General features: G+C 35.4%; 1 protein-coding gene across 1 annotated transcript in view; it reads left to right on the top strand.

Annotated features, from left to right (window-relative positions):
- LOC149790415 (death-associated protein 1-like) overlaps positions 1–16,682 on the top strand; it is a 34,442-nt gene extending 17,760 nt beyond the window's left edge. The window contains exon 4 of the mRNA XM_089972464.1: positions 14,865–16,682. Within this exon, the coding sequence (XP_089828590.1) occupies positions 14,865–14,993 (129 nt within the window). The 3' untranslated portion in view covers positions 14,994–16,682. The remainder of the gene's footprint in view (positions 1–14,864) is intronic.
- Positions 16,683–24,558: the final 7,876 nt, after the last annotated feature.

Raw genomic sequence — 24,558 nt, 5'->3', positions numbered from 1 at the left:
GAATTTTCTTTTTATGCTTTTTGTCTTTTATCCTTGTCACTGTGAGAAGATTGATGGGTAGATGGCTAGATAGTATGTCAGCACAATATAGGATGCAAATGCCTATTAATAGTCCATATTTCAGACTTTAAATTCATTTAAAGTTGAACTGTGGAGGCAAATGATTACTGCAAACGTTTTAGTTAGAAAAGAGGGCCATGATCACTTTAGTCTGAATTCATTTTCTTCGTGAGCTTTGAATTTTAAGGTCATAGTTACCAACCAGAACCAGGAGCAGGGTTCGCATGGTCATTAAAGGTTAGTGAAAGTCTTTGAGAAATGAACAGCTCAATTCAAGGCCTTGAACATCATTGATATTTCACCTAGGTTATTGAATTTTAGAGATTTTGCTTTTTAAAAAAAATGATTGAAAATTTTGCATTTTAGTAATTTATTTTTCATTGTGTGACGATTGAAAGTATGATTGGATTTTCTGTCATAGCAATTCCACTGTTATCTTAATCGACATTAAGTAATCATATATCTCACATAGCACCCCTTTCATATGGTGTCATTAACACTCTTTGACATCACTAAGTTTAATTGTCACATTGGGTCCTGGACAAGATGTTCTGTTGTAGTTTGAATCATGCATGCAAGGACGTTTTACAAATGCGTGTTTAAAATACAGGTTACCTAGACAATCCAGAAACGCTGAAACCCAGTAGATCATCTTCGAGGATTCATTTCAGCAAATGGATCTACTAGCTAATAATAGTAATGGCAATTTATTTAAAGCCATGAATTATATCAGATTATTGAAGCTAGAAAAGTGTTAAAAGAGAGAATTTTAACCGCTGCAGCTTGTCAGAAATTGAGCTTTAAATGGAGTGGGTCACTTGTGTAATCAGAACCGAAACTGACATCATTTTGAATGCTCCAAAATGTGTTACACTGCAAATGTAAACTTGTGACCAATCTCAACCAAAACTGACATCATTTTGAACGCTTCAAAATGTGTTACACTGCAAATGTAAACTTGTGACCAATCTCAGTACACCATATAACAAACTCATAATTTTTCAAACAATAGATATGTAATTTTAAAAGGTCTGATCACTAGCATAAGAGGTGTAAACCTATGGATGAATTGTTTGGCGATTGTTGGCTCCAATCTATGGACTTATAAACACAGATTAACTCCTTATTCATGAGGAGTGTTTTAAAGTGTTATGTAGATATTTTATTTAATACTCAGTTTACAGGTACACAAATGAGTTCAAATGAAACAACGAATATTAACATGTATTTATATTCTTTGACTCGCCTGGATTGTGTTTCATTTTCTTAGTAAATTAATGCAAGGTGAATTCTAATTTACAATTGAGGATGATTTATGGCCAAATTATTCTAGATAGGAAAAACATGGGGATATAATGTTTTCACTGTCTCATAATTCACTTGAAAAAAATGTAGGGATATCACACATTTATTTAATTTAGGGTACTATAAAACATGTTTATATTTTTGACATACTGGCAGATTCCTACAGTCTGGAAAATTGTGACAACATGCTATAATTTGATTTTGTTTTTTAATCAGCTTTTGAAAATCCTAATCATTAATTGAACAGATGGGATATCTGTTGCAGTAGTCAGTAAAGCACTGATTCAAATAAGAGAAAATTATCCAGAGCTTATGTTAGTGAAAAATCTTATTTTGGAGCCAAGAGATGTTTCCTATGAGCAGCGAAAAAATGTACATAATAAACATAAGAAAATTTTTCCAAACTTATATCTGCTGGCTAACCTAGTTATTTATATGGCCCACCAGCAGGGGTGTCTCAGCACTATTCATAAAGTTGTGAGGAACAGATTAAACTCAGAAAAATCAACAGCTTATACAACTAGATGCAACATACTTTAAAGATTTTGATTTAAATAGGACTCTTAACAGAGTGTTGCTGGAAGATGCATATTGAAGTATTAGGTATATAGTGAACTATGGCCATTTTGTCCTCTCCCTACTTTTTTTTTATACTACTTACCCCGTATTTTCATAACAAGTGGATACACTTAGATAAAATCCTGGCAGCATTTCTAAAGTGAAAGCACTGAACTTGCAGCTGAAGAAGAAAGTATACAAGCTAAAGGTTCAATGGTTAACATCTGGGTTACAATGACATTCTGTTTAAATATCATTTCCCTTTTATATTACGTTTATTTATTTTTTGTACTGTTGTATTTGTTTCTGTTATTTAAATTAGTAACTGAAGCATAACACTTGATACAGAGAGTAGTCTTTGAAAACTGGAAACTGGTCATTTAAAAGTCATTGAATTTCAGCTGTCCAGATCTGTATGAACCCTGCAGGAGCCCAAAACACACACACACACACACACGCACGCATGTATAAGTATTAGAGGAGTCACAAAGCATGATTTATTTCACTTATGCAATCCTTTGGTGACAAACAAGTCAGAAAAAATTGTGCAATTAAAAAAGAACCTCTTCATGTGTAGTCTTCTGTAATATTTGCATGCAAACGAGGGTCCCAGAGGAGGTCGACTTTTATTTACATTTATGGTTTTAAGTTTGTACTGAGGTGCTCAGAGATTTTTCTCACAAAAATTACACGTACCCATTCCTAAAAGAGATTCACATTCAATTTTATGTATTGTCAGCATATTGCTTCTGCTGTATGATGGTTCCATTGATAAGTACAAACTATGCTATCAGTTCAAGTTCTAGATGTTCCACACCTTTTGTATTATGTGGTGTTCATAAAGCAGTGTTTCCCTTTACGCACAGTTGTGCGTCAGGGACGCATGCTGGAGATAAATGACGCACACATTTTGTTGCCGTGTTTTTTTTTTACGCAAAGGATTTTCATAATATGATCATGATTTATTTAATACTCAATGCATTGAACGATGGATGGCATCATATATACTTCGAGTATAGGCATTGACTGGTTCCCCGCTTTGTTTGCTCCCTGCCTTGCTCTCCTCTATTCGTATAGCAAAGTGCAACGCAGGGAACATATAAAACAATGAACCAGACTAGCTCAGGCAATGTTATGACAGAGTAACTTCCCCTAATATCGCGAACTTCTCCATTGAGCTCAGCAAGCTGTCATCTAGATGTTCAATCTCAAGGCTTGTTGCACTAGAAAGTGATCTCCAGATTAAAACGTCATGCACTAAAAAGCATTAGCGAAGAAAGTGAAAGAAGCAGAACACAAAAGAGTCGCTGTGGATATATTTTTAATGAAAAATGGAGAAAATAATTCGCTTGAATGGAATACGGCACATTCATTATGATTACCGGTGTGATTTCTGATCGCGCGATCGCAAAGACTGCAAAAGTGAATAATTCTTTTGTGACAGGATTTTAGAATTTTTAAAAATCTGCCCTCGTTTGCCATATCTGGAGAACACATTATAACCTAAGACATTATTTCACAACAAAGAAATCAGTAAACTTGCAGAGACAAATGCGTTATTTGGATTACAAAGTCAGCGGGTAATTGCAGATTTTGTTGGTTTTTAACTTTTGCTGCAATAAAAGAAAGATCTTAAAGTTCAAGTGTAACTTATTAGAAAGAGGATGAAGCATTATCCTCCTTGATATTTGGATAAATGTGTTCTAGGATGAAGTGCAATGAAACCTATGATAGTACACATTTTATGAAAGGCAGTAAATTAACTCCCATTTGATTAAAAAGATTTATTTGGCTTTTTGTATTGGCTTATATGTAATGTGTTGTCAATAATATTGCTTGAGGAGACTGTTAAAAGTACGACTTTAAAAGAAATATGAACTAATAAAATTATTCTTTGAATGGATAATGCATTTGTTTGTTAATTGTGCATGTTGGTGTATTTGTATGTTTAAACAAAGAGAGAGAAAGCGAGAGAGAGAGAGAGTATGTTGTGCAAGTTGCAATATCCTATTTCAAGCTGAAAAAGTAGTAGTCATATGAAAATTTGTCAGTACATTTTTGACCCCCACATTTTTTATTTTACCCCCCAGTTTTGACACCAAGGGGTTTTTTGTACCCTCAAGTTTACACCCCTGGGGGACACACTGATAAAGTGTCTTATAAATTTTTTAAAATCCATTTGAAACCAGGAATTAAATTATCCAATTTATTGAATTTTTATTTAGAGCTTGGTCTATAGTCTACTCTCGTTTATCCAAGAAAATTTGTCACATGAAAATTTAGTTCATTAATTCAACAGTTTGATAAAGCATATACATGTACCGTATTACCAGTTTTGTATGGTAGGTATAATAAATTAATGTTTTGAACTACCACAACACTTTGCAATACAGTTGCATAGGGCACATGCCTGGCTGTTAAGTGTCATGATTACTTATCTTATATCACATTGTTTAGAAATTTAAGCAGATACATGTGTTTACAAATTTAACAGATACACGTGTTTACAAATTTAACAGATACACGTGTTTGGAAATTTAACAGATACATGTGTTTACAAATTTAAACGTGTTTGGAAATTTAACAGATACATGTGTTTACAAATTTAACAGATACATGTGTTTGGAAATTTAACAGATACATGTGTTTAGAAATTTAAGCAGATACATGTGTTTACAAATTTAACAGATACATGTGTTTACAAATTTAACAGATACACGTGTTTACAAATTAAGCAGATACACGTGTTTGGAAATTTAACAGATACATGTGTTTACAAATTAAAACATGTGTTTGGAAATTTAACAGATACATGTGTTTGGAAATTTAACAGATACATGTGTTTGGAAATTTAACAGATACATGTTTACAAATTTAAGTAGATGTGTTTGGAAAGTTAACAGATACATGTGTTTGGAAATTTAACAGATACATGTTTACAAATTTAAGTAGATGTGTTTGGAAAGTTAACAGATACATGTGTTTGGAAAGTTAACAGATACATGTGTTTGGAAATTTAACAGATACATGTGTTTGGAAATTTAACAGATACATGTGTTTGGAAATTTAAGCAGATACATGTGTTTACAAATTTAACAGATACATGTTTACAAATTTAAGTAGATGTGTTTGGAAATTTAACAGATACATGTGTTTACAAATTTAACAGATACATCTGTTTACAGATTTAACAGATACATGTTTACAAATTTAAGTAGATGTGTTTGGAAATTTAACAGATACATGTGTTTAGAAATTTAACAGACACATGTGTTTGGAAATTTAAAAGATACATGTGTAATGATTTTGGATTAATAAGTAATGTGCATGTTTTGTTTATTTTGTATGAGAATAAGGAAGCTGAAACACAAGGGTGTCAGTTAAGTTGGAAAGATCCATTTAGGATTATTTTAAACACAATATTTGGGTTAAACAGCAGTCTGATAAAATCAAACTAATACACTTGGACCTGGCGTAGAGTATCATAAATCCATGAATATTGCCCAACTGTTATTATGGGGTTTATGTTTGTTGCAAACAATGAATATAAAAGCCAAATAACATGCTGGCTGTGTTGAAAATCTTTTCACAAGTCTTCTTAAAGTGATAGTCATATTAACTTAAAGTTTTCACTAAAACACTTCTCTATATACAGCTGGTCCTAAATATACCAATGTGACTTCCTAGAATTTCACAGGTATTATGAAAGCTGCTTCTGCAGAATGGATGGCATTACCAACACTTCTGGCTATGCTGGTCATAGAGATGGCCTGGCCTGTTTCATGTCATCTGTCCACTGGCACAAGTTTACCATGAAACTTTACACACACATGCATCCCAGAGCCTATTTGGTCAAAAATAAAAAAATTGCTGCTTGGACATCCAGTATAGCTACTACAGTGGCCATCATGAAATATTATTACTACTACTTCTGAATAGATGGTCATATCAGCATGGGTTTTAACTTTCTTGTTAAGTGATGTCTAGAGGGTCCTAAATGAAAATAATGCCAATCTGACATTCAATATGATCACCATAGGAGCCGTTCTAGTCTAAGGCTAGGCTAGCATGGGCATGTGGGATAGCAAGTGGACGTTGTTTTGATCTGCCATCTGGTATGACAGCCATGTTGAAATTTATATGGATACTCCTGATAAATGCAAATATCAACATATAGTTTTCACTAAAAGACTTCTTATAATATATAGTCCCCATAGCAGCCATCTTGTCAGTCTTGTTGAAACTTTTTCTTCTGAATGGAAAGTCATACAAACATGGAAATTTTCACTGGTAGTTTTTATTATGGTCTCAACTTACCCTCAAATGAAATTTGTGCAGATCTGGCTTTCACAATAACCATCATTGGATGAAACGATATATCAACATCTGCTTTTCACCAGAAGACTCGTCTTATGTCATCTAGTTATGTTGTTGTTGTAAGGTTTAACGCCATTTTTCAGCACACAATAGGCTATACATGGCAGCCAGTATTAATGGTGGAGGAAGAACCTGGGAAATCCCGGAAAGAACCACCGACCCACAAGAAGCTACTAGCAAGCTTTCTCACATACCCACATTAGCCGAATCTGAGACTCGAACCCACGCAGACAGAGGTGAGATGGCTGTGATCCGTAATGGAAAGCGCTTTAGACCACTTGGCTACTCAGGGCCCCCTGATTCTGAATGAAAATGATGCTGGTCTAACACCCAATATGGCAATCGTTGTGGCCATTTTGAAAATCATGTTATTGCATCGCCAGAAAAACTGATGGTCATAGCAACACTTAGTTTTCACAGAATTACTTCTAATGTCTAGTTGGGGGCCCTGAGTGGTCTAAAGCACTCACCATTCTGGATCACTGCCATCTCACCTCTGTCTGCATGGGTGCGAGTCCAAGGATCGGCTAGGGTTCTTCCTCCACCAGTTATACTGGCCGCCATGTATAGCCTATCTTGTGCTGAAAAATGGGGTTAAACCCTTAAACAACAATAACAATATCTAGTTGGTTCTAAGTGCAGATGATGAGTCTTGTATCAAATATATGTGCCATGATGACCATCTTGAAAATCTCCTACTACTCATCGAGAATGGACTGTATTGATTTCCACCAAAAGTCTTCTAATAATGTTTAGATTGTCCAAAAATAACCTCAGGAGCTAATGTGAAGAACATCAGGGATGGTTTCAATACTCAGTAGCTGAAAAGAAGAATTGGAATGGTCTTGAATTCTTGGTAGTTTCTGACAGTAGAGCATTGCCCCTTTTGAAGGACTTGTTTTATTGGATGCAGATCTAAAAGAATTTTGTTACCAATATTCTTGTATGAATTATGGCATTGACAGTGTGGTTTTCACTAAAATTCCACGAACAAAAAAATGGCACAGACCACAAATATATCTGCGCTTTTGTGAAGAAATTTTAAAAAACAGACCTAATTCATCTTGGGGTCAAGTCTAAGGTAATTGCTTCCATCCTTTTTGTACTTAATTACCTTTACTGATTACTGCCATTTCATGTCTATCAGCATGGGTTCGAGTCTTGGGCTTGTGAGTATGTGGGTATATGAGAAAGTTTGCAAATGGGTCAGTGGTTTTTCCTAGGGTTTTCTTGGGTCTTTCCTCCATCAGATATACCGAATTTCATGGACAGCGTAGCATGTGTGCTGAGAAGTGGAATTAAACCAATAACAACGACAACAAATAATCTTTTCAAACACGGTAACTTGTACAAATGAAATGATTGCTTGAACAGATTGTGTAAATAGTAGCATTTCGATGAACAGGTTGCAAGCCAAAACTCAGACATTGATTATTTCGTCGCAGATCATGACTTGTGGTGTTGAATGTACAGGCTTGTTCCATGATAATATAAACAAGTGTGAATGGAGTTTTTTTAATTTAACCCAGGCTCTGGATACATGTATTTCTGGAGAATACTTGCAGTGATATCACATCAGTAACTTCACTTTCTTCCCAAACACAAAATATTTTCAGATTTTATCTAAGTTTTCATTTGGTTACATCTTGCCAGTTTCTGCGACAAGTTCAGTGATATTCTATCCAAGATATCAGGTTAAAAGGTCAAAGGCCATGACAAAGAATTGGGTATTGACTTCCAGGTGTCTTGTGAACATGTCAAATCAAACATAAGGAAATCCTTATGTTACCAGTATATAGTGGTGTTTCTAAAAGAAAATGTCAGAGAGAGGTAAATAATCAGCAAAGAGAGATGGCTTTATCTTGGATTCTTGGAAATTACTTTTGGCCATTACAGCATCAGCCCCTTTGAGGGTCTTTGTTTAATTTTTATGTTTGAAGGCAACAAGACCCACTTTCTTAAACCACCGATTTAGGTACCAATGAAAATGAAAGTTTTTCCCAAAATCATGAAAATCAATCAGATTAAAAATTCAAAGTATGATTTTTAAAAAAATTCTTGCATGTATCATTGAAGAAGGCCAATATTGCCATTGCCTCTGTACATCACTATGTCCACCATTTCCTCTATCTGTCTATCCAAATTGCTGGGAGGAGGATTTCAGCTGACATATATCAAGATGATAATTCAGAACTTGGTTGACATGGTGAAAATAATTCAGAGTTTGTAAGAAGAAACATTAATTTTGAAAACTGGTTTTCATCCAGTCTTTTACTATTTAATTGATCTGCGAGGGTAATTTTAAATTATTTCAATACTTGCCTCATTGATGTGACATGCCTTCTACCCCAACATGAAATGAGGCCCCGAGTGTTCTAAACTTGTCACTGTTACGAATCATTGTTATCTCACCTCTGCCAGCATGGGTTCGAGTCTTGGGTTCAGCCAATGTGGGTATGTGAGAAAGCTTGCCAGTAGCTTCTCATTGGACGGTGATTCTTTCCAGGGTTTTTATGGGGTCTTCTTTGATTTATACTGGCTGCCATGTATAGCCTATCTTATGCTGAAAATGGCATTCAGCCCTACAACAACAACAACAACAACAACCAACATGAAATAGTTGGCTGTCATAGTGATTCCAGCTAGAGTTTGCTTCAGAATGTAACAGTGATTACTCCACATCTTAACTGGATATATTTTGAAAGCCATGGAGAATGTGTCCTTTGGCATGACAACACAGTCAAATAAACATGCTCATTGCCTTAGCCAATTACAATACAGGAATGGTGCTCACATGACAGTAACATAAGCTTATTAGGTCAAACTAATTTCTTGTTAAAATCACATACCATAGACACCTCCTAAATGGTTACTTTTGCCTTACCTGTGGAGTGTTCATCCAAAACTTTGCAGTAATACATTTAAAGTGAGAAAAACTTGAAATTTTTTAACAAAATGCTAAGTTTTTAAAATTATTTTCTCTTTTATTTCAGACATTTTTTTCCCTCTCTTCATGATCTGAATATAATGTTCTAGACCATACAATTTCTGTGTACATAGCGTTTCTGGACCATACAATTTCTGTATACACAGTGTTTCTGGACCATACCATTTCTGTGTACATAGTGTTTTTGGACCATACAATTTCTGTGTACATAGTGTTTCTGGACCATACAGTTTCTGTGTACATAGTGTTCTGGACCATACAATTTCTGTATACAGTGTTTCTGGACCATACAATTTCTGTATACACAGTATTTCTGGACCATACAATTTCTGTGTACATAGTGTTTCTGGACCATACAATTTCTGTGTACATATTGTTTCTGGACCATACAATTTCTGTGCACATAGTGTTTCTGGACCATAGAGTTTTCATGTATTGATTGTTTACCAATGATAATAGGGTTCTGCGGATTCACTGACAGGTGCTATCAACTAAATGACATTTAAAATTACCATGTTGATGAATTAACCAGTGCGAAGAATTTGATGGGTTTTGCTCCAGTGGTTTACAAGTATAATTCTAGTTATAAAGCCCAGGTTCATTGCTGTTTGATGGCAGTGGATAAGATGTTCCTTCCTTACAAGGAAAGCAAAGCAACTCAAACTTGACTGATACATGAGTCAACATGATCTGTATTGCAAGTGGGTTATCAGTTTATTGACTTAGCTTGATTCTTCAAATGTAATATCCATGAATGTTGAAATGGATTCAGTATTTGTATAGGACATCGAAGATTACAATTCTGGTCTATCATTGAGAGCTTTTGCATTCTGTCCCCATTTCCCTTCCCAAAGCTATTAGAAGAGTTTGCATCTTAGCTATCTGGTACCCTTGATAGTTAAATTTAACATTTTGTAACATCTTAAGTTTTAATAAAAAAATAAAACCCAACACTCCCTGTCAGGCATCTGCCACCTTAAAACATACCATTTCAAATTACTAAACCTAACACACACACCATAAAACTAGGTTTTGTCTTCTCAAACAATCACTAAAATACCCCCCCCCCCCCATTATTAAAACAACATACAGCTAGTAACTAAAATCAAGACAATAAATTCCATTCAGTTACTTATATTTAGGGGACAGACTAAAAAACTTAAATTAAGGAACCATAAAAAAACAAAAAACAAATTTTTAAAAATTAAAACAAACCTCATCTTCCTGCAACTAACACTCCCAAACCTACCATGTTTCCTCTCTCAATTACTAAAAGCATTAAACAGCACAGATCCTCTCAATTCAGCAAATATTCAGAACCTTTCAGAATTAAGCTCAGTCATTCTACATTCAAAGTTCATGCAAGACGACAACTTTAGATCATAACAATAGACTAGTCAACAGACACCTTCCTGAGGATCGGTACCTGCCATCCTGCGCACCTCCTCTCAAGCCAAGACCAGACATCATTAACAGCTTGCAATGCACGCATTAATTTTTACCAATAAAAATCATGAGTGAGTGTCAGTTCCAATCCCACTCATCCCCACAGTTGGTTCTAGATTACTTAAACATGAGTGTGTGTTGGGTCAATTCCCACCCATGATAGCCCACCATTCAGATAGCATTGGACAAGATGTCTCGCTAACTGATGACTTAATTATCAGCACTTCTTGAATGCATAAAGTCCTGGGGCATGTGGCTCCAATTCCTTCCCCCAGGAACAATTAACATCCTGCTGTGCAGTAATAAACCAGAGGCACATGCACTTCATGTTAACGCCTCTATAATCCACATAATCAATCAACCAACATTTGATGTGAAGCTTTATCTGCAGTTTTTTTTGAGTTCATTAATAAGCATATTCTGAACAAATTCTTAGAGTAATTTCCCTTCATTGCCTTAGCATAGGCATTAATATTGTACTGTCTGCCAAATTTGTCAATTGCTCCAGTGGCATAGTACTTAGAGAATCCAACTTGGATGCAGGAGGTCGCTTGTTCGAACCCGGCCAAGTCATACCAAATTAAAAAATTCGTTCTAACAGCTGCTCACTGGGCGCTTAGCATTAAGAGGTTAGTGTTAGGACTGGTAGGCCTGGTGTCAGGATAATGTGACTGTTTGGGACATCATGCTACATGCCTGCGGTATGATGCCCCAGTGCTAGACATCACTGTAAACTGCCAGACTGAAAAATTGTTAAAGCTATGTTAAAAATCCAAATAACACACACAAACCCACACACACAAAAAATTTGGCTTAAAGCTTTGTCTCAGCCAGGGCTGAAATCAGTTGAATATTTAGCACATTCTGCATCTCAACAAGGGCTTAACCCAGTTTTATGATGAACCAGTTCTGCATGTACTTCCAAGAGTTAAGTCCCTTGATCATCTTGGCATATGAATTATTGCACAACCTTGCTCTTCATTGGTTGTAACCAGATTTGCATTGAAACTTAATCTCCAGAAGAGCTGATGAGTTTCGTGATGAATATGTTTTGTACATTTTTCAGTGGCCTCAATGGCCTTAGCATGGGCACGGCTAATGCACAACCTTGTGTACATAAAACCTTTCATACAGTGTTTATAATTAGATTTCAAATAAGAAGTTTCATTTTGAATAAAATGCCAGAGGAGCTCAGTCATGAGTACATTCTGCCCTTATTTCACTGAGTTATGATCCTTGCTCACCTTAAACTTTTTTTACCAGTAATCAACATTTTGGTGAACACTGTCGCATCCACAGTTTTCATTTGATTAAAGTCTGTGTTGATAAGCAGATGTGACATGTACTTGTGTTTGTGTGTCTGTCTTTGTGACAGAATTGTTTTTAAGAACTAATGAAATGCAATGAAAGTTGTGCATTATAGATGATGATACAAAAGAAGAAGAGTCAGTTTTGGTGCTTGCTTGTCAACAGTTTCAGAAATATAACCATCATGCACACAATGTATGCATCACCAGTGGTTGTGTTGTATTACATTTTTTCTGTAAATTAGAAAGGTCTAGTGGCTATGTAGTGTAAGTATTTGTATGGTGTTGGCTATCTTTATTATTGTTGTTGTTGTTGTTGTTGTTGTGGGGTTTAATGCCATTTTTCAGCACACGATAGGCTATACATGGCGGCTTTATTATTGTTATAAAGGTACCATTACAGCTGTTGACATTTGGTCTTTGTACAGAAGAAAAAGATTGGTTTTAGTCAAGGAGAAAACATTTAGGGGCTGTCATAACCCCTTTTTTGATAACGTAACATAACATGTAGGATTCATAACATAAATTAGAGGATATACGGCTTTTTAGAACCGTGATTGATTGAGAATGAAAAGCGACATTGTAGTAAAAGGAGTCTTGAGAGCATATCCTGGTTGTAAAAATAGTGTGTTCCGTTGATGAAACTTCAGGCCTTTGACACACTTGAAACACTCATTACTGAAATTGGTGCTGGATTCTTGCATTGGGAAATTGAAAATATGTGGATGATAAAATTGTTGTGGCTTGTATGGGTTTTTCCGCCACACAGAAGCCTGCATGAAGAATGTCTGTACTAAGAAATATAGGTTCGATCTTGAACATTTAGACATTTAAAGTTATTCAATTTAATATGGTGTTTCCATAGGCTTACTACATGTATAGAGTTGAATTGCTACCTCCCATCCTTACAGCCTTATGTGTTGCTACTTATCCACATACAATTAAGTTGGTATAAATACAAAATTCTGGTTCTGTTGGGGAATAACAAGCAAACTAAATACCTTTGGTCTACCGCAGAAAGACTTTTGGTGGGAAATTAAACACACTTTCAGGTCTGACAAGTGATGGCATGGAGGGGGTGTAGTGTGCAGATTTTTAAGTGTTGGGTAGGGTGTTTTGGACATTCATTAAAATCTGTTCAATACACTGTATACATTGTTAGATGTTTTTTTATTTATGGAGTAATTATTTTCACCAGTTCGATATGTTTTGAACCGTGCTTCATATTTGATCGCTTTGGTCACTACCATCATGTCGATGCTGATGACCTCTAATTCATTAGGTGGATGACCAGTTTCATTCAGTAATATTTTACAACTTTCCTATTTTAATTGGCTTATACCTGCCTTATTATAGTTTTGAATTTTTTTTCTGGAAAACTTCAGTAATTTCTGTCTTTTTGATCTCTTTTTTGAAGTGATACATGCACATATAGATGCTCATATTGACTTTGTACTCATTTATTGCATAATGTAACAAGGCTGAAAACATATTTCACTTTAAAATTGAGGAGAGATAAATCATGATAGCAAACAAGGTAACTCTTGATGAGACATTTATTTTAATACTTTTTTCTTATTGTCTAAATTGAAGATCAAATGTTTGATTGATGGCTAAGACATTAATGTGACTTTACTTATTTTCTGTTTTGGTATAAAACATTCATATAGCACATTGTAATCAAAACATGGCTTTCTTTACAGAATATAGAATGACTGTCACATTATTTTGGGGGGTGGGTGTATTTATTTTGTTCACCTAATCATGTTATTTGATACACTAGTTACACCTAGTAATTTTAAAACAGACTGTAGTACACTCCTTAACTGTATTAGTCATGCGGTATTTCAATTATAAACTATATTCTGAACAAACACAACAGTAGACCCAAGGACATTACAAAGTGCATGTATTAACATTTTGTTTTGTGCACATGGACTCGAAATTCAAGTTAATTGTGGGTGAATGCGCCTTGAGGATGAACTTTGAAAAATGTAGGCAGGTGATACTTATTTATAGTTGTTGTTCATTTCAGATTTTTTTGGCACTCAGCATAAAAAGATTCGTATTATTGTAGGACTATGCAATAGCCAGTGATTCGGAAACATGGTAATTATGTCATGATGAATAGATATTTTAAAACTAACTCATCCACATAAGTGCATTATCTGTGATAAACATGAGCATTTCCAGGTTCCAAATTGCGTCAGAAAATCAGGGTCTATGTTGTTTGTTCTACTGATTATTCCTAACAAACTGCATAGATTCACATGCACTGGCTCATTATACAGCAGTGGATCTGGGTCTGTGCAGTTTGCACTTGGATTCAATTTGTAAGCGAGTATACACAGTACCTGGTTTCTTTGGCCTTCATTAGGCACCAAATACCATCACATGTTGAGAGAAGTTTCAGTCTTGCATATTTTCAACATGGCTTCCAAAATGCTGAGTCTGGGTACTGTATTTTTATTTCAGGCAGCCAACTTTGATTTTATATACATGTAATGTACTAATGAGAAGGTGTGGTTATCTCTTTTCCAATGATAACTCAATTACTAATGGCTGACACTTAACTTAAAAGTGCTACCATACATTTCAGAACTTCTGCAGTTCAGAGACTGATCTGATGTCTCAAAGTGCACATCACAGACTAATTTGACTTGCCAAAGTTGTTAGTTTTTGTGCAATTCACAGACTTATGTGACTTCTCAAACTTGTTACAGTTTTTGCAGTTCAGACTTGTTTGCTTTGATTATTATCATCTTTAATGTTTAGAATCCAATGCTGGGTTGCTTTTATTTATTGTAAAGAAGTTGGTTGTGAAATTCTTTGCTTTTAAAAGTTGTCACATATCTTATTTTCAGGGAGATCGTGATTTCCCACCAGAGGCCGTGAAAGTCATGCACGAGAAGCCTGTGCCAAAGCACGAAAACCGTGCTCCACACACACATGGAAGCCAATGTCAGCATCCCCTTCATCAACCAAGGAAATAAATTACTTGTAAAGATTACAGCTGGCAATGGAAACAAATCAGAACCATAGCGTGGGAGTTGTACAATGAAATGTTGCTAAAATAAATAAAGAAGGTTTTGGAGAAAAAACTGTTTTGGAGTGGAGTCTTTGATGATGGTAAATGGGAATTATAAGAGAAGCTGAAATGTCTTAGGAAGACTAATCATTTTTTACATCATATATTATAATCTAGGCAGGAGTCATTAGAGAAGTTGTATTTTTCACATAATAGAGAAAGAAGAATTTAATGACAAAAATCATAACTAATTATCTTGACAATGATATTTTTTGTTTCATGAAGCCAGTATTGACACCTTTCTGATATAATCTTTTTTTCAAACCAAACTCTTTCTTTGAATAATGCATTTTTTCTTGAGTGGAATCTTAACAGCACAGCTTTAAGAAAATTTTATTTAGTTTATAAAAGGGGTGTAATTTAAATTCCATCTCTTTGGTGTGGTATACTGTTATTTATGGGACCTGATAGTATACATTACAAGGGAGGATCCAAAGTTATTCTTGGTTATGAAGACTAGTTTTAGATGTTTTATTATAGGTTACCGCATTAAAGATGCGAAAATGTCATGGGAAGTGTTTGTTCAGCATCATTTCCTTCATGTTGTTGGAAAATATCAACTTAGTTTTTGCATTTAACAGATGATAGTAGCTGCATTGCACTCAACTGATACAGTTTTTCATTGTATCTCGTTAGGCTTATTAACATTACATATTATGGTAATTTTCAAGTGATTGAAATCGGTTCTGAAGACCAATTTGTGATTTTCACATTCAGTCAGGATGATGACAACTGTATTGCATTTGACAAAAACTGCTGGGTATCAGATTTGACTGGTCAGCAATTTGTCCCAGGATGCATTCTGTTGAGCAAAATGTGGCATTCACTCAGATGTGGTACAGTGCGGGCAAAGATGATACAGTGTGACCTGATTGGGTCAGATGTAAGTTAGCTGTTCTTGTCTGTTGACTACACAAATTACAAATTGATGTTTTGATAATGCAAATTGGTATTTTACCTGTATCAATGCTGCAAACTGATATTTTACCAGTGTAAATGCTTCAAATTGATATTTACCTTGTGCAAGTATAGCAGATTGGTATTTACTATGTGCACACACAGCATGTTGTTATTACCCTGTATAAATACTGGATGTGAAACTTTCATCTTGTATAGGGTTGATGTACTTCTGCAAACCTTAATTCTATACACTTTATATAAATACTTATAACACTAGGTGATTATATGGTACATTTTCACTTTATATTTTGCTAATATGCACCTTTTTTTTGCAATCTAGTCCTTCCATTCATCCAAAAATATACATATAGAAAAGCACTTGAATTGTTATATAATTTGATTCCTTAACCTGTGAAATCGTTGTTTTAAAAAATATCTGATTTTTTGTGTAAGATTCCCATTTTTTGTCAGCAATTAAAAAAATTCATTTATTATTACTCTAGCAAATTCAGGTCATTATTATCTTCTAAAAATATAAACATTTATTTGTCTTTTTGTCGATCTAATGCTAAGTGGTAGATAAAATATGAAATAACTGCATGTTGCTATGTTGAAATTTGTTATGATGATACTTTATTATCATAAATCTGGTAAACATCAGATGTTGCTTTTCTGAATAAATGCATCAGTTTCACGATGTTCTCTTTATTTTGCCTCAAAAGATGTTGTGTGATGTTCAGATGTAATTTAGATCCTACAGTGAAATTGTAAACGTTTGCGTCAAATATTTGGATTAGTACAGCGTGTTATAAATCACTAACATATAATGTGGGATTTATTTTTTGTATACTTTTTGAGGAGCTTTCAATATGGATTAAGATGATAATAATGAAGCTATGCAGATTAAGATCATGATAATCCACTCATGCAGATTAAGATTTTGATTAATCCAGTCATGCAGATTAAGATAATGACAAGTAATCCAATCATAAAGATTACAGTACTCATACCATTTTTATGTCTTTGGTATGACTCGGCCAGGGTTCAAACCCATGACCTCCTGCATCTTAAGCAATGCTCTAACCACTTAGGCCATTGGAGCAGTCCACAGGTACAGGTAAACCTTTTACAGTTATATCTGTTGTTGAATTGTTATGTCATGGATAATTCACTGTTTATAGGAAAAGAGGAGAGAAAAATGATTTATTTGGTTATTTCTGTTGCTGGGGCCCTGAGTGGCCGAGTGGTCTAAATCGCTCTCCGTTACAGAACACTCCTTCTCATGGGTCGGTGGTTCTTCTTGAGTTTTCCCCAGGTTCTTCCTCCACCATTAATACTGGCCACCATGTATAGCCTATCGTGTGCTGAAAAATGGCATTAAACCCCACAACAACAACAACAATTTCTGTTGCTGTTTACGTGTATCCAGGTACATATTTTACAAGTTTTAGTGGTACATTGTCTTAGCTACTGTGTATTGTGTTGAATAAAGGTTATTGACTTAAGCCTGTACATGCATTGACAACATAAAGAAATATTGCAGTGCGGTTGTGCAGTGGTGGATCATCAGACTTCTAATGATTTCAAGTAATATATATATATATATATATATATATACCAGTATCTACTGGAACATTATTCAACAGAAGATGTAGGTTTGAGCTATAGTATTTTTCCCATTATCAGGCATGGGGCCAGCAAGACAAATTTGCCGACAAAATTTGATAATATAGATTTTATCGTCAAGCATGGGCATATCATCAGATAAATATGGCATTTTGTGTATACATTTTTTTTCTTTACATAGGTAAATAAATTAATCTACTGTTTATACTTGTGCATAAGTTGATTCCAACTTCATACAACATAGACCCTGATCTGCTGTTATATGTATATTATGCTAGCAGATCAGATTCTGTGTTGTTTTTTCTACTGATTACAACTAACAAACTGCATAGCTCCAGATCTACTGGTGCATTATTCGACAGCAAATCAAGGTCCTGTGTTACTTGCTTTGGACTTGCCTTTTAAGCAAGGATAGATGCCTGTCTTAAATGTGGTTTAATTTACTTTTGTAAATGTGACCGCTCCAGTCTGCCTTGGATGTGGGAGATCGTGGGTTCGAACCCCAGTTGAGTCATACCAGAGACTTATAAAAATGGAATTTGCAGCTGCCTTACCAGGTGCTCAACATTAAGAGGTTAGTGTTATGACTGGTTGGCCGGGTATCAGGATAATGTGACTGAGTGGGACATCATAATACATGCTTGTGGCATGATGCCTCAGTACTGGACATCACTATAATCTGCCACACTGCAGATATTGTAGTGATGTAGTGATATGACTGAAAAATTGTTAAAGCTACGTTAAAAATACAAATCACTCACACACACGTCACCAGAAAGCCTTTTGTACTTGTGTAGGTCGCTGTATACAAGCATTTTATGGATAGAAAACCATATAAAGTTTGATTCAATTTTCAGTTTTAAGTTTAAATAACTTGAGAGTATTCATTTTCATTCTTTATGGTAAATAACTTAATAGAGCTTTTTTCATTTTTCAAGGTAAATAACTCTAGAGAGCTTTTGCTATCATTCTTTAAAGTGAATAACTCTCAAGAACTTTTGTTATGATAATTGTTTTTGCTATTTAAGATGTGTTGCTAATTAGTGTTTTGTTAAATTATGCTTTTGAAATTATTTACAAGATTTACTAGTTTACTATCTGAACCAGACTAGCTGCACTTGGCATCCTGACTGCCATCTCTTGGTCAATTTACATGTATAACAGAAATTACACTTGTCCACTGATTAATCTAATGACCCTGTTTGGTTGTTGTTGTTGTTGTGGTGTTTAATGCCATTTTTCAGCACACGATAGGCTATACATGGCAGCCAGTATTAATGGTGGAGGAAGAACCTGGGAAAACCCCGGAAAGTCCCACCAACCCACGAGAAGCTACTGGCAAGGTTTCTCACATACCCACATTGGCTGAATCCAAGACTCGAACCCCCGCAGACATAGGTGAGACAGCAGTGATCCGTAATGGAGAGCGCTTTAGACCACTCATCCACTCAGGGCCCTACCCAGTTTGGTGTCTACCTAATAGTTTTGCTCCATATTGTGGTTAGAGCAATAGTTCAGTCACAGCTGACCAGGTCACCTACATGGCTGTAATATATACAATTTCATTTCTTTGTAAGGTGAATTATCTTTTGACCAGTTTTCACCACATAAACTGTCCATGTCAATTGCCCTGACTTTTTTCTCAAAGAGCCCCCCCCCTCCCAATTATTAAAACTAAAATTAAATTAATTATAAGCTATGACAATTGGTGAGCTGGGTGTTCGCAGAGAAATGAGAGAGGTTAGTTAGATGATGTATGCAAGGGAATTATGCTAATGAGAGAGGTCAGATGATGTATGCAAGGGAATTATGCTAATGAGAGAGGTCAGTTAGATGATGTATGCCAAGGAAATATGCTGGGTTTTAAAATTTTAAGAACAGCTTTCTGTATAGTTTTTGCATGTCTGATGTTTTTTTATTATAGCATTCTGACAACATACGACATGCAAAAAAAACCCCTACCTGTTAAATTAGTCATGGGTGTTGTTTCAGAAAATATAAGCCTCACTTAAACAGGTATTCAGACACTTAAAAGTTCAGTTTAATTACAAGTTACACAGACCCAGATCTGCTGTTGCATAATGTACCAGTAGATCTAGGTCTGTGCAGTTTGCAAGGGATTCTCAGTAGAAAAAAAGAACATAGACTTTGATCTGCTGGCACATTATGCAATAGCAGATCCAGTTTTGTGTTATTTGCATTTGGACTACGTGTAATCAAGTATATGTGACATTTTAGGAATGAAAATTAATGATAATAATAATATAAAGAAAAAAGAAGCAAATAACAAAATCATCTTCAAATACAACTATTCATGCCATGTAAAATCTGTCATTGGTATTGTAAAATCTAAGTGATTTTACAATCTGTCCTTTTGGTACTGTACAATCATTGATACTGTACAATCTCTTTGGTACTGTACAATCTCATTGGTACTGCACAATCTGTCATTGGTACTGTACAATCTGTCATTGGTGCTGTACAGTCTGTGTCATTGGTACTGAAAAATTAAAGTGATTGGTACTGTATAACCTGTCATTGGCGCTGCACAGTCGAGGTAGATAGTGCGTATGTGAAATTTAAACTATACAAACATCAGCCTTCCAGTTTTCTCTAGGCAGAAACAAAGTGTACATACAGAAATTAATTACTGTAAAAAAATAAGTATATATTTATAAAAGTATATATATTTATGTCATTCCGTGGCAAGAGTCAGGCTTGCTGATTTGGTAATGGATTTGTCTGGGAATAAGTATATTTATCTTTAATAGGGTGTGTGTCTCAATTTGTAGTTCATTGCCCATGCATGCCTTTTTTAACTGTCTCAACATGTCCTTGTGAAAGACATTTAGTTTGATGTACTGAGCATGATATAGGAATTGTTTTAGATTTTTTTTTAGAATGTTGTAGAAATACAGTTAACAATAGAACAAACATAAACACAATGGACCAACTTTATCTTAGCAATTTCCTGATCAGGTGAGCTTGTTTGTAAAGGTTAGATGTAATGTATATCATTCTACAACAAGTTTACTTCAATTTATATAGAGCTTTACCAACCAACCATAACCTGGCAATTCTGCCCAGTCAGACAGACTTGTTTTTAATGTTTGCCCAGTCAGACAGACTTGTTTTTAATGTTTTCCCAGTCAGACAGACTTGTTTTTAATATTTCATGAATTATATTAATATATGTGCACTTAGAGCTAAATATTTTTTACTAGTCTGAATGGTTTGAAGGTAAGGAAACAATTAAATAACTTGAAACCTGGCATTATGTATATTAATTGGAAATTTCACTGTTAATTGGTGCAGATTGAACACAAGTGTATATGTCTATCAGTATTTAAAAAAACATACTTATGCTCATTGTCAAGATTCTACAGCGTGTTGCCATGTTTTATGTTGCCACCACTGTATGTGGTCATTGCTGTTGTCGATCCAGACTTCAGTCATATCACTCCACTCAGGTGTTTAGCATTCTTGTTGATGTTCCAGACTTCATTCATATGACTCCACCCAGGTGTTTAGCATTCTTGGTGATGTTCCAGACTTCATTCATATCACTCCACTCAAGTGTTTAGCATTCTAGTTGATGTTCCAAACTTAAGTCATATGACTTCACTTGGGTGTTTAGCATTCTTGTTGATGTTCCAGACTTCAGTCATATCACTCCACTCAGGTGTTTAGCATTCTTGTTGATGTTCCAGACTTCAGTCATATCACTCCACTCGGGTGTTTAGCATTCTTGTTGATGTTCCAGACTTCATTCATATCACTCCACTCGAGTGTTTAGTGTTCATGTTGATGCTCCAGACTTCAAGTCATATCACTCCACTTGAGTGTTTAGTGTTCATGTTGATGTCCTAGACTTCAAGTCATATCACTCCACTCTTGTGTTTTGCATTCTTGTTGATGTTCCAGACTTCATTCATATGACTGCACTCGGGTGTTTAGCATTCTTGTTGATGTTCCAGACTTCGTCATATCACTCCACTTGAGTGTTTAATGTTCTTGTTGATGTCCTAGACTTCAAGTCATATCACCAATTAAAGAACTTTACAAGTAAATGTACTCAGTGTCAATGATACTACTCTTGCTGACAAAGTGATATTTCATTATAAATCTCCATCTATTAATGCATGTCTGGTGAAGGAAATGTTTAAATTTTAGTTATTTCATTTCATTGGTTAAAAAGAACCTTTTGCAATGTGTTATTATTCAGTAAAATGTCCTGTTTTTGTGTTGACATTGTTGTGACCTCAATATCAGATGGTCTCATTATAACGCAGATCACTTATAATGCCACAATTACACAGCTTTATCAAGAATGTGTGCTCTGCCTTATTCTTATCTGTGATTACACAGCCTTATCAAGAGTGTGTGATGTACCTTATTATCTGTGATTACACAGCCTTATCAAGAGTGTGTGCTGTACCTTATTCCTATCTGTGATTACACATCAGTATCAAGTGTGTGCTGTACTTTATTCTTATATGTGATTACACATCTGTATCAAGAGTATGTGCTCTGCCTTATTCTTATCTGTGATTACACAGCCTTATCAAGAGTGTGTACTTTACTTTACCTTGAAAATGTCCAGAATGAAAAATCTTGTTAATATGCAGTTTTCATAAAATGACTTCTTATGGTGTTTTTAATGAAAATGTTTCTGCTCACCATGGTAGCCATTTTGAAAATCTTATTGCAGCTTAAAAATTTATGGTTTTATCAACATGGGCTTTTCATTAAAATATCACTTTTAACAGTCATCAATTAAAAAGAAGAAATTGTTCTTTTGCATCAGTAAAGCATTGGTCTGTTCAAGGGACTCTTGGTTTCCTGCACATTTTAAGCCTTCTGGGGGACTTTTTATTGTATATGCCCTTCATGAAATTCAGATGAGTGATTGCTTAGTGTTTGTGTCTTTGCATGTACATGTAGTTCCCATAATCTAGGCTAAGATGCAGGAAACGAGTAGCAGATTCACCCTTGATAATCTTAGAATGTTGGAGCAATTTTTTAAAAAATATTTTGCACAAGAAAATATTTTACTTTATATTGAAGAGATTGGTTCTAAATTTTAATAACCTTTTTCTCATTAAGATACATTTTCCTTGGCTAATGGATTGGAATGAGGTCAAGAATTAATGTTTGAATTATCGATTACCTGTGTCACCGGGGCCCCTAGTGGCCCAGTGGTCTAAAGCGCTCACTATTCCGGATCACTGCCATCTCAGCTCTGTCTGCGTGGGTTCGAGTCCAAGGCTCGGCTAGCGTGTGTAAGTGGGAAAGCCTGCCAGTAGCTTCTCGTGGGTCGGTGGGTTTTCCAGGGTTCTTCCTTCACCAGTTATACTGGCCGCCATGTATAGCCTATCTTGTGCTGAAAAATGGCGTTAAACCCTAGAACAAAAACAACAACCTGTGTCCCCATTATTACCCCTAATACCTATATAAAGAGACAGTCTGTCATTTGAGATTCGACATTGTGTACTGCTCAAAATCAGATTTGGGTAATTCCTTTGTGTGAAAAAGATCAGTTGACTCTTTTGACCACATAGATTTAGTACATACACTTATAAACTGTTAGGTCGTGTATCGAGTTATGAAATTGATCGGTCCTCCTTTCTTTCCATAAACCATACTGTGTTGATATTTAAACAGGAACTTTTGTTCTCATGTCACCAAACTTTGTGAATGGTATGCACGTAGGATAAAAATGAAACCTATCCATTTAGAGATCAGATGGTCACGGAACAAGGTCACTGAAAAATTAAGATAAATGGTCTCCACACAAGAACTCTTAGTTCTAAATAATGTACCCAAGACCACGCTTTGTGGTTAGATTTAACATTGGGTGAGGAAAGCCTATTTATTTTGGCATCAAAAGGTCAAGATAACACTGACTATATGAACAAAGGTTGTTTTCAAACAAAACATTTGATCCTAGATGATATACCTTCATCAAACACTATTGATAACTTGCACTTCGGGTTGAGAAAAGAAACATTAAATATGCAGTAAAATTAGAGAAAGTTTTGTCACAATAAGTTTAGTTATAGATAATGTACCAACCGCTCTGGTGGACTAAGTGGTTAGAGCGTCCGCCTCGGAAGCAGGAGGTCACTGATTCGAACCCTAGTCGAGTCGTACCAAAGACCTTATAAAAATGGTACTAAAAGTTCCCTTGCTATTAAAAGGTCAGTGTTAGGACTGACTGGTCGGCCTGGTGTCAGTATAATGTGACTATGTGAGACATGATGCTACATGTTTGCAGCTTGATGGCCCAGTGCTAGACATCAGTATAAACTGCCACACTGCAGACATCGTTGTAGTTGTTGTTATGGGGTTTAACGCCAGTTCTCAGCATATTGGCCGAATCCGAGACTAGAACCCAGACAGAAGTGAGATGGCAGTGATCCGTAACGGAGAGCGCTTTAGACCACTCGGCCACTCGGGGCCACGCTGCAGACATTGTAGCAATATGACTGAAGATTTTTTTTATAGCTACATACAAAATCCAGATGACACACAAATCACGATAAAACTTTCTTGATACTTTGAGCATTTGGAATAAAGATAGTTTTAAGTTCGTTGGATCAATTGAGAAAAATCACTGTGACAGACTGGAGAAATTTACACCACAAAATGGAATCAAGCTGTGAGGATAATTTACTGTTTCTGAATAAAATCTATAAGCATGTTGATAGTTGGTTTGATGTTATTCCACGATTCCCGAGATCAAATAAAAATAATTTAAAAAAAAAAAAAAAACCAGCTCCGTGACTTTGCGTAATGTATTGGATGAAGGTCTCAAATCGATCTTTTACAACTACCTCGCAGACAGGAATGGTGGTGGTGGTGGTTATCATCATTTTTCATCACAATAAACTGTACATGACGGCAAGTGGTGGAGGAAGAATCCGGGAAAACCCCTCTAAGAA

This window comes from Sinohyriopsis cumingii, chromosome 10 (genome assembly GCF_028554795.1).
Source record: "Sinohyriopsis cumingii isolate HCF-2022 chromosome 10, ASM2855479v2, whole genome shotgun sequence".
Taxonomy (NCBI): domain Eukaryota; kingdom Metazoa; phylum Mollusca; class Bivalvia; order Unionida; family Unionidae; genus Sinohyriopsis; species Sinohyriopsis cumingii.
This window is presented reverse-complemented; position numbering and strand designations above follow the sequence as displayed.